The sequence below is a fragment of the Euleptes europaea genome, chromosome 1 (genome assembly GCF_029931775.1).
Source record: "Euleptes europaea isolate rEulEur1 chromosome 1, rEulEur1.hap1, whole genome shotgun sequence".
Lineage (NCBI taxonomy): Eukaryota > Metazoa > Chordata > Lepidosauria > Squamata > Sphaerodactylidae > Euleptes > Euleptes europaea.
In genome coordinates, this window is record NC_079312.1 from 123,697,774 (window position 1) to 123,709,880 (window position 12,107).

Consider the following 12,107-nt stretch of genomic DNA (forward strand, 5'->3'; position numbering starts at 1 on the left):
ATTTTCACTGGTTTTTGTTCCACGTTGTGACTAAGACTCAGACCCTTCAATATTTATGTATTTATTTAAAGTATTTACCAGTTGCCTCCATAGCCATAAGGTTCTCAAGAGAGTGAGAATTAAAAGCAATCTGTCTATAAAAATCAAATAGCTAAGAATAGCATGTTTTTAAAAAAAAAAATTAATTGGGCAACCCATAAAAATCTGGATATAAATTAAATGTAGGATTCATTAAGGAGCAATAAATCCTAAGGAAATTACTAAGTGATAAGCAGCTGTGCACCAATGGGAATAAAAACTTTTTAGCTGGTGCCTGACATTTAGCAAAGATGGACTAAATATACGGTGCTAGTGAAGAACTAGCTGAGTTAAGCTACAACTGCAGTTAAATCCTGTTTTTTGAGACAATCCACCTCACTTCAGTAAATTGTGCCGTATTCAGCAAAACCTCAGATTATTATTTGAGCTGGTTTACATTTCAGAAAAGATGTTCAGTAGTGTAACATTCCACATTGCTACTTGTCTTTTTGTTTTAATTGACCATTATTATTATTAATTACGACGATTCTCCTTTTTACCAACAGGCTCAGAGGCCATTCCCAGCTACCCAGGCAGCATGACAGACACCCCTCGAGATGCTGCCCTTAAGCAAGCCGCACCGGCACGGACGGAGAAACCAATGGCTGACTTTGCCTATGTTGGGATCGATGCCATCCTTGAGCAGATGCGGAGGAAAGCCATGAAGCAAGGGTTTGAGTTCAACATAATGGTTGTCGGTGAGTCTTTTCTCCTTGGGAGTGCTGTTGAAGCGGGTCAGTGCCTTTCGAGTGTCTATGCTCTTAGAATTGACCCCTTCCTGAGAAGTGGTATGTTATCTTATTCAGATAGTCACCTACTAAGCAGGACTCAACTACTTTACTCACTTAAAAAGTACGTTTTTTATTGATGTTCTCCAATGTAATTGTGTATATATATGTGTATATGCAAGTATTACAAAGTCTTAATATTCAGTAACAATGTATACAGTAAAGCAAGCAAGTTCTACATACTATTCAGTTTTAAAATCCAACACTTAAAATATAACAGTCAAATAAGTCTTATTTAGTTCAAAGTATCTAATTCACACTCTGGAATAATATATTTGTAAAGCCGTAAATACCAGCACCATCTTCTGAGACCCTCTGAGAGAGGTCTGAAGTTCTAGCCCTCTGCCTGCCTGTATTTATACTGTTTCAGGCACCTTTAATGAGAAACTAATTCTCAAGCAGTCAGCATTTTTACTGCACATGCTCAGTGGCCTCTCTTTGCATTACCAAATAAGGACTTCCTTCCTTACGAGGCTATTTTGCTAAACTATAAACAATCAGTTTTGAGCTTTATTAGCTCTCTATATAATCAATTTTGGTATCATTCTCATCTTCAGAAAAATACGTTTAGATTGAATCCATTCATTAATTTCTAGCATCGAATTTACATGTTTAAATCATAAAATACAATATATTGTTTACATTACATTATTATAGCATAGTCAGCATATGTATACTCGAAGTCATTTATGAGAATAAGAATTAAGCACTCAATTCTGTAACTTAAGAAACTGTTTCTTACTAGCTTAAGAAATGGTTTCTCATTATTTTAACAAACGGTTTCTCATTCGTTTAAGAAACGGTTTCTCATTATTTCAAGAAACAGTTTCTTGTTATCAAACTGCTGGGAAAGGTCTTTGGAAATAAGCAGAATATTCTTATGGTAAATCTGCAATGTTATTGTTACCTTTGACAGAGTATTATGAGTAAAAGCCTCTGACAAAGACTATTCTCCTTCCTTTTAAAAGGAAATTAAATCTGCTATACATCTTTTGCAGTTTGTATGTGTATACCTTGTAGTTGTGTTATATTTTGAATAATTCTGCATATGTACAACATTAATACCATGTTCATGTGCTCCAATATGTCAAAGCCTGTGACACTGTTCCGTGGGTTCTCCTGGTGTTCTAGCTACTTGTATTATGGTTTCTTGGCAGGATTATTTCTTTCTAACCTTGTGGTAAGAATACGTTACTGACACTTAAATCAGGAATGTGGTGTGCTATGATTTTAAAATCTTTCTAATGCATTACTAAAACTCCCAAGTTGAACAGCAGGTATCTTATAGCCAGGTTTTCAAAGTGTTTATGCACTTTTAATACCCACTTTTTGCTGGCTAGGATGCCAGACATCAAGAGTAACTGTATTGCTTAGCAGCACATCTATTTGAATTTCTTCTTCTACACCTTGTGGTTTTGCTGGCCACTGCTTGTAACTCTGAATTAAGAATGCAAGTGAGCAAGGCAAATCTATTGACTGAAGTTCTGTGGGCACAAGATCCTCTGTCCTGTGAGATGTCCAAGTATAATGTTGTCATTCCTTTCTGGCTACAGTCCTACTCATCAGGGACTTCATTTTAGAGCGAAGAGGCTCTCCATTCTAGAGAACAGCCCAGAGAAAATGTCTTTGTGTTTTCCACATCATGGAACTCTTCTTGTAAGGTGTGAACCACGAGTTAATGGGCTGGAAGGAGAGAAAATGACACATTTATTAAAACAGTGTAATTAAAATGACACAAGGAAAGCTGGTGCTGAGGCTGGCTTGATCGCTTGCCAGCTGGAAAGGTTTCATGGTTTATATGAAACAAGATTTCTTCGGCATCTTGAATGACGGAGGAGGCTGTTACTGCATGACTGAGGTTTATGGTATTGGGAAAAGAGGTGCATGGGCCACAAGTTCAGAAGAAAAATTACAGAATTAAAACTAACTAGCAGTCATTCTCAGTGTTGTGTGCTGCCTCTTCATGTCACTGCTGTTTCAAGAGAGATGGAACTCAGCTGTCCTTTAGTTAAGAATTTATTGCAAACGGCAGTGTGTCAGGGAGGAAGCATGTGGCCCAAATGCAACAGCTCACCAGAAGGGATAATTTGCAAAAGTGTGCAAAGATCTGTAGCTCCTGGTGCTTGAAGGATCAGACTACAGTGGATCCTCTGCCTGTGGTGGCGGTGTTGGGGAGTTTGTGACGCAATCCAAACGCTCTCCTTAAATGTCCCAATGATACTGGAGCGGTTGGACCCGTGTTTGCTTTCTTCAGTTGGTGTTCCAGCCTCAGGAGTTTAACTAATAGTAACAGACTTATTGTTACCACCTTATTTTCCCCACATGGGATGAGGAGTACTTTGGCTTGGACTCAGCTGCATGGAGCTCTGTCTACAAGCAGTAGAAGCCCACCCTGCATTTTAACAGTGCAGAGGAGAAAGTCAGAACAAGCTAACCACATGATAAGCTGCAGCACTTCAGTATGCATTTGCATTAGATTATCTCTCTAGCTCAGGGGTGGGGAACCTTTTTCCTGCCAAGGGCCATTTGCACATTTATAACATCATTCAGGGGCCATAACCAGGTGTAGATCTCCCTGTGAGGGGGGGAGGCTAGGGTTGCCAGGTCTCCAGCCACCACCTGGAGGTTGGCAACCCCAGGGGAGGCCACGCAGAGAAGGCCTGGAGGGCACCCCCGCCCCCCCATCCTCCCCCCTCCCAGGCGGGAGGGCAGCCAGCGGTGGGCCCGAGCAAACGAGGCGCCAGGGGGGCGCAGCCCGCAGCCGATCTGCAGGGAAGGAAGGGAGGAAGGAAAGAAAACAGAGAACGAGGAAAAGGGAGGGAGGGGAAAAGAGAGAGAAAGGGAGAAAGAAATGGAGGCAGGGGAAGAAAGAAAGAAAAGGACGGAGGGAGACAGACGAAGAGACAGAAAAAGAGGGAGAGAGGGAGAGAAAGGAGAGTGACAGAAAAAGAGGAAGAAAAGCCTTCACACACACACACACCCACGCACGCCGGCCCCACGCGACCAGGCCCCAGCCTCCACGCCTCCCACACACACACACACCTGGCCCCGGAGCTACCGAGGGCCACGGAAAATGTCCTCGGGGGCCGCATACGGCCCCCGGGCCTGAGGTTCCCCATCCCTGCTCTAGCTAGTAGTAGCAGCGCTACTATAGAAGGATATTCATTGCTTGTAATGTAGGAAATGGGAGGTCCCAGGAATATGTGACGCTTTCCAGGAATGAGTGAAGCTAGCAATTAGGCAAATACAAGTGACCTGTTTACCATGTCAGGAATGAGGGGAAATTTGCTCACTTCTTAATTGCACGCTAAAGTGCTTCAGAGCTGATGGTGGTGGATAGTTCTGTAATAATTTGTGGTTGCTGGTCCTCTTTTTTGTGGTTACTGACCTCTGTTTGTAATGGAGTGAAAGTGTGTATGTTCTAAGAGATGGGCCACAATTCTGCCCCTTGTTGAAAAGCTTATCGAAGCTCATCCAAAGAGTTGTTGGAGACCGAACAAACAGCTACAGAATGCACCCCTCAGCAAAAAGGTACACCCTAGGCTTCCCCATTTATGGGCTTTCCCTCTAAATTGGAAGTTCCTTTCCGGGGCCAATCACAAACCCCTCACCAAGATTAGTGCAGTGGGAAGAACTGGAGTCCCAGGGGCAAAAAGGCAAAAGCCAGGAACACTATCAGGATAACCAAATGGGTGGAATTGGTGTATTGAATCTAGTTGTCCTCTTCCCCATCAGAGTAAAAATGCCAGTCCTCCTCCTGGGAATGTAGCTTAGGATCTTATTGCCCGCTTCAAACAGGTTAGCCTGTGTTATTCTAAAATTATAATTGATTGTGGGATCCTGCATGGTGGGGGGGGCGGGGGGGGTCACTGGGGATGTGGGGGGGAGGTAGTTGTTAATTTCCTGCATTGGGCAGGGGGTTGAACTAGATGACCCTGGTGGTCCCTTCCAACTCTATGATTCTATATTAATCCATCAATTACAGTGCCCATGTGTGCACAGATGCACATTGCATGTTTGGTACCCCACTGTGAAACAAAGCGAGAAGGAAAACATCCCCCCAAACCTAACTTTACACGTTAAAATCAAAATTAATCATATGTGCATATCTCCAACCCACTCATCATACAAACATAACTTCAAACAAATCCAAGTGTGGTTTCTTAGTAAATGGAGAGGACCTCATACACAAATCAACACATCAGTGAAAATTTGAAAACAAAAATGCCTCATGAAAACTGCAAGCATTTAAATCCTTTGCTATGCATAAACATTTAGTATTGTGAAATCTGAAGCCAGGAAGGAAGAACAAGGATGACAAACTGTTCTTATAAGAAGACCCCATCTCCAGCTCGGCGTGATACCTTCTGCACTTAAACTCACCAGTCATGGCTTACCAATGCAGTCAAATATTCAACCACTTAGAGCAGGGATCTCCAGTGGGGTGCCTATGGGTGTCATGGTGCCCGCTGACACCTTTTCTGGGGCCCACCAAGTAGTTTTAGAAAGTGGGTGGGGATTTTTCCCAGCAGGGCTTCTGATTTGCCGTTGGAGAGCTGCTTGGCTTTGCAGGTTTTTAAAAACGCTGCTGTGGGAACAGCTGCCAACACAGCACTACGTGACTGTAGTGAGCAAGAAAATATTTGTGTGAGCAAGAAAATATTTTTTAAAAACAATATGTTCATTTTAAAAGGCGGCCTGTCAAGCAGAGCTTCTGCCTGAAATGTTGAAGAGTTACTATTAGAGTTGTGCAGAACCTCATTCCCTGACATTTTGTGGTTGGCGCCGCTTCTTGCGGCAGCCCTTTTGTGGTTGCACCCACTACCCAGCGTTACAATTCCAAACATTCCACAGGCTAAAAAAGGTTGGGGACCTCTGACTTAGAGATATGTGGGGAAACTTTTACCACATGCAAGAGCACTTGGCAGATTTGTAGCAAAATACACAACCCAAGCAAACATGGTTGAAAATGCTACCATATGGTAAGCTGGTTATCTATCTTCCCATGATAGTAGCAAGTTCACAGGTGCCATGTCCTGGTTATGCTGAATTTTTTAGTGCGGTATATTCTTCTGATCAATGCAGAGTGATCATAGGTGCACTGCCTTCATCCCATGCAAACTCACAGCAAGCTCAATCAACAAATCTGTTTCCCTTGGCACAGACACAAAGGAACTAGCCACACTGTACCACTGGGAGGAGGATACTTTTCTTCATCCTTCTCTATACTCAGCTTGCAGAATGTGAATCAAACATGCATAACTGACCCCACCAACTATAATAGTGGCTCTGATTAATCTTCACCCCTCCCTACAGTGACCTCAGCTGGATAAGGGGCTTAGATGGTAGACTATTTTAACAGATTAACAAATTTATTCAATTTATTGAACATTAACAAATGAGGATAAATTCAGATAGTTTTTTATTTACTAGAACAATGAAAACTGCAATTTTTGAAGTTTTCATTGGCCTAACTGACTCAAATGAATATTTGAATTTTGTTAGTCCTTTGTTTTATCTACTAGAGACGGTTTGTTTTCTGGGTTTTTAAAAAAATAGTTCTTCAACTTGTGTTGACTTAAGATGTTTAGGAAGTGAAGTATTCCTCTTAGAATTCTCCCATCCCTCTTTTTGTGGCTTGATGCAAGACACTGCCAGGAATATGTCAATGGGTCTGCTTCCCTTGGTTCTTCTGAGCCATAAAAGTATTCACTGGCAGTTGGAATACAGCTCTGAAAGACTGAATTGGCTTCAGTCCTCTCTGTGTGCATGCATGTGTGCACACAAAGTATTTTGAGGGCCAGTATGGTATAGTGCTGGACTCGGGTTGAGGACACCTGAGTTCAAAGTTCTTTGGGTGATTAATTCACCTTACAATAATGCTGTGTAGGTCTAATGATGACATTGTCTTTGGAAGACAGCAAAAAAACCCACACAGACAATGGATGTTTTGCAGATCAATTAAGTTGTCCATGGAATGAAAACTGCACCACTTCCTTTGGACCATAAATTTTGTTTTCTTCCTCGTAAATTTTATTCAGGTCTGCTATTTTGTCATCAGTCAGCACGTGGATTAATATGGCACAATGCTACTCAGGTCAACTTACCATTTCCCCCTAACTTGGTTTAGGCTTCCTGCCTTGCACTGTCAGGTTGGATTGAAACATGGATAAGGACTACTTGGAGCTATCCATGTGCTGCGGTTTATCCTCATGGATCTCTCTGAAAGAATTAGAGCTTTCTGGCTGGGGGGTGGTGGTGGAATGTTTTGCAGATGCTAATTCATGACATGTACCGTGTTTGAAGAAACAAAGATTTTATGAAGCTGAACTCAAAATACTAGGAAGAAATATTGATCAGTTTGTTTACTGCTGCAAAAAAGAAAGATGAAAAATGTACTTCTAAGGTTAGACCATTTTTTATGTTTTCTAGCAAGGTCTTGCTTTGCCTTGCATCCTATCTGGATAGTAAATCCGTTCTGGGGACTCCTACATTCTGAGCACCTGGGAAACAGGCCTCTTGGATCCAGTTCCATAAATCTTTCCATTCTTCATGAATCACACGTCTCATTTACTTCCTGTCAGCTCCTAGCTGAAGCCAGTCCGGTGATTCTGGGCTGTTTCCTCGTCTCTTACCTGTTAAGTAAAAACGTTGACTTTGCATAGTCAGCTACAGCTTGTTTAAATATCCTCATTCATGCTGTCTGTAAACTAAACCAGATGTTTATATAGTCTGTTTTCCCCCCGTCTTCATGGTCTTCATATTTCTTCTGGGCTGTGATCTTGTGTGTGTGTGTTTGTGTGTTTGCACCCAGCTAAATTTGGTGCTGTGAAACAGATCGCGGAAGGTGAGATATTTTATTGGGGACGGGGGAGGCAGCAAATGCCGCACCATCCATCTGAACATCTATCTCTTCTGCAAGGAGTTCATGGCGGGGTACATTGTGAGAGCCGAGTAGTGTAGTGGTTAAGAGCAGTGGTTTGGAGCGGTGGACTCTAATCTGGAGAACCAGGTTGGTTTCCCCACTCCTATACATAAGGCCAGCTGGGTGACCTTGGGCAAGTTACAGGTATCTCAGCCCCACCTACCTCACAGGGTGTCTGTTGTGGGGAGGGAAAGGAAAGGTGATTGTAAGCCGTTTTGATTCTCCCTTAAGTGGTACAGAAAGTTGGCATCTAAAAACCAACTCTTCTTCTTCATCGTCTTGTTTTCCCTTCCCCATTTTCGTCTCACAACTCTGTGAGGTAAATTATGCTGAGCGAGTGACTGTTCCAAGATCACCCAGCAGGCTCCATAGCAGGGTAGGGATTTTGCCTGGGTGTCTCAGATCCTGCTTAGACACTCTAACCCAGGGGTCCCCAACCTTTTTGAGCCTACGAGCACCTTTGACATTCTGATACAGCACGGTGGTTGCAGCCACAAAATGGCTGTTATAGGAAGCAGAACAAGCCACAGAATGGCTGCCACATGAATGCCTCCTTGTGCTGTGGAGACAGGTGCTTGCCAAAGCAAAGTTTAAAAAAATCTGCACAGGCAATCAAATCTCCAGTAGCCAATGAGAAGAAGAGTTGGTTTTTATACCCTGATTTTCTCTACCTTTAAGGGGTCTCAAACTGGCTTACAATCACCTTCCCTTCCCCTCCCCACAACAGACACCTTGTGAGGTAGGTGGGGCTGAGAGGGTTTGGAGAGAACTAGTGCTAGCCCAAGGTCACCCAGCAGGCTTCATATGGAGGAGTGGGGAATCAAACCCGGTTCTCCAGTTTAGAGTACACAGCTCTTAACCATAACACCGTGCTGGCTCTCAGAACCTTTGCAGGGCAAAAATCAGAACCCTTGCTGGGCAAAAATCCTACCTGGCCATGCCTGCTTCCTAAAAACACTTAGTGGGCACCAGGAAAGGTGTTGCCCACAAGCAGCATATTGGGGGACAAACTGCACAGGGAACTCGAAGCAGCCAGCCAGTCCTCCTTTCCTAGGGAAATCAGCCACCCCAATCGAGGACCAGCCAGAGTACCATATCAGAAGCTTACATCCAGCTTTTACCACCTATTATGCTACTGTGTGTGGTCAGTTAGAACAGCCTACATCAATTTTTCTGGTTCTTTTAAGCCAAAAGTGGAAACTGGAAGGAATGAGTTGCTATGCATTAGGCAAACAGTTGAAATTGCTTCAGAAGGAAGTCTTCAGTTTGGGTATTAAAAGTAATTGTCTTCCTCCCCTGGCAGATGGGATCTCTGTAAACCATGTACTTGTTGGCTGCATTCTGAGTATGACTAACTATGTGATGGTTCTCTGCAATTGCCCTTGCCTTATCATGACAATAATTTGTTTCTCAACGTGAATCTTTTGACCTTCTTTGCCTTATTTGAATTTAAATGACTTTGGGACCACAGAAGATGGCTACATCCCTCTAAAAGAGCTAGCTTGTTGTCTGTATGATCCTTCAATTAAGTTTTTAGCTTAATGCTGGATTATTTGTACATCCTTTCTTTAATACTTACTGAAAAATCCGTGGATACCTTTCAGATGCCTTAGTAGTTAGTGTGCGTATTTGTGTGCATGCACATGCATTTGAGCACGTTCTCTCTGGAAAGCTGGATTTATTGTACGAAGAAGCTATAGATTAGAAGGAAAATATGCTAGATAACAAAAATGTAAAGTAAAATAGGAGGCAATTTAGAGTCTTGAGGATGGGGGCAGCATTTTGTTTTGCCTGAGGAGATAATTCAGTTCATTGTATAACTGAGGTCTATTCCTGTCATAGTTTTCCAATGTTTTTAAAATTATGTACAGAAATTTCAAAAATCAGTCACAGCTGATACTAGGAAATTTCATTTCATAATTATCAGCATCTATTGTTGGGTTTGAATGAGGGATACATATTCCCTCTTAAATTCATTGTCTAGGCAAGTCATTATCTGTCAACCTATCCTACCTCCCAGAAGTCTAGTGGGGCTCTGGGCCCCTTGGAGGAAGGGAAGCATGCCAATTAACAACAGATGCTCAGTCCAAGAGGATGGAAAGTTTTCTCCATCTTGGCCTAAGAAATTTGGGGTTAACCTCATGAGGAGAGTCCACAGATTTTAAGCAAAGGTTTCAAGCAGTGGTACATAAAATCAGATCATATTTCCTTAATGCTAACAAACTCCAAGAAGATAATAAAGTTAAAGCATAACAGATCTTTCTTTTTGTTTGTTTAAGAAAAAAATGTGCATTTTGGCTCAAGTGACAAGATGTAAATCTAGTTGGCCTAAGTTCATCTGATTTCATTTGAAACATTACATTTCTTCGCTGTTTCTAAAATGAGAAAATAAAAATATCAATGCAAAAAAGAGCCAGCAACCCATCACTCTTTTTTTCTTGGCGAGATTTCCAGCTGAAAATTAGAAAAACTTTGAAGAAATTTACTCATTTCCATGTCATAGTTGACTTATTCACATGTACGATGCCATTTTGAAAGCTGTTGCCAGTTCATGAAATGCTGGGAAAGTATATTTTAAATGGTATAGAATGTGAGAAATTTGGATATATAGAAGTTGATACTTTTTAAAAGATGATGATGATGATTTTGCATTTGAATATGTTGGTTGGATTAGAGTTGTTTAGCAATGTGCTTTATACATCTATTTACAGTTCATATGCCTTCTATGGTATGCAGCATTAGCAATAAAATCTCATATGACCTAGTTTTGTCGTAAGCCGTATGAGACAAAATCAACATTGCCAAATTTATTTTAGCTGAGGATAAGGTATGGCACACTTACTGTGCATAATAAAATGGTATCAGAATACAATTTAAATCCAGTACAGCAGAACAGTAGACCAGATGTGGAATGACCTTAGTAGTGAAACAGATGAGTTTTTCTGTTATCTGTGCATCCTGCTGTTTTTCAGGTCAGAGTGGCCTGGGAAAATCTACCCTAATCAACACCCTCTTCAAATCAAAAATCAGCCGCAAATCTGTGCAGCCAACTTCTGAAGAGCGTATCCCCAAGACAATAGAAATCAAGTCCATCACACATGGTAAGCCCTTGGCAAGAGATCATGGGAATGTCTTGTTGGGGGAGAGGGGGAGTCCTGAGAGATGGGAGAGGGGGCTAAGTGAAACCTTTCCTTTTCCTGGCTCTCTATGAAAAAAAGTTTCTGAAGTATTTGAAGGTCTCTTGGTGCAAAGGCCCTTTTTACCCAACTTGAAAAGGGGTGTGTACAAAGGGGGTTTTCTTCACTGTTCAAGCATTCACCTCTGGTGACCAGTTCTTGCATTTCTTTTTCATCTTCTGCTTCAGATATTGAGGAAAAAGGCGTCCGTATGAAACTGACTGTCATTGACACCCCAGGTTTTGGAGACCACATCAACAATGAGAACTGGTAAGTGGCTGTGAAAGGGGGAAGTGTGCAAAGGCTAGTGTGCACAGACTGGCTGGAATGGTTTGGGAGGTTTTCCAGCAGGCCACATCAGATTAGGAGAGAGAACTCAATGCACCACCACGCGATGCCACTCTAGTACAGCCAGTCTTTGTTTTTGGGTGAGTTGTTCAAGAGAGAACTTTGGGCTGTGAAGCAGGGAGGGAAGGATTTAATCTTTACAAGCAGTGAGAATAAGGCTTCTATCAGAATGCCCCCAAAAAAAGTTGATTGATGCTCATTTCCTAAGAAGTCCGTCCAGCAGGAGAGGGGGAGGTCAGATTATTCAGCTTTCCCAACCACATGACAGTGGGAGCCGAACAGGAAAAAAATGCTTGCATTTCAAGGGGATTCCCAGTACTAACAAAGACACTAAAACAAAACCATGCTTTTTCCATACTTGGAGATTTTCAATTACCATAAATCGTTGCTCTTGAGAAATCATCCTAATTGAGTTTCTAACTTGAACTATGATAGTATTTCCTCCTGAAAGCCATAGATACCAGCGCTACCCAGATGCATCACTAGCGTTGGATCAGCAATCTGTGTCTTCAGAAGGTAGATGGTAGTATTTATCGTAGAAAACGGTTGCATTTTTTAAAACTTCTTTATAAGTGACGTGGAGCAAGGTTCTCAAACTGTTCAGTTGTAGTTAGCCTTCCAAAGCCATGAAAATAATAACTGAATCTTTCCAGAGGCAGTACATGCAAATCTGCTTCAGTTCTCTTTCCTGGTATGAACATCAGCCTGCTGGGATAGAGACCCCAGGAAAATTAAAAGCCTGCAAAATGTAGGGGTACCTCTTGACATCCCTACAACACCAATACCCTTGTG

At 42.1% G+C, this 12,107-nt stretch overlaps 1 protein-coding gene across 3 annotated transcripts in view; it reads left to right on the forward strand.

The window, feature by feature from the left end:
• Window positions 1-12,107, forward strand: part of SEPTIN9 (septin 9) — a 207,025-nt gene that overhangs the window by 172,900 nt on the left and 22,018 nt on the right. For all 3 annotated transcript variants that reach the window (XM_056856047.1, XM_056856066.1, XM_056856056.1), the window contains 3 exons: window positions 591-776; window positions 10,764-10,892; window positions 11,156-11,237. In XM_056856047.1, the coding sequence (XP_056712025.1) occupies window positions 591-776; window positions 10,764-10,892; window positions 11,156-11,237 (397 nt within the window). The remainder of the gene's footprint in view (window positions 1-590; window positions 777-10,763; window positions 10,893-11,155; window positions 11,238-12,107) is intronic.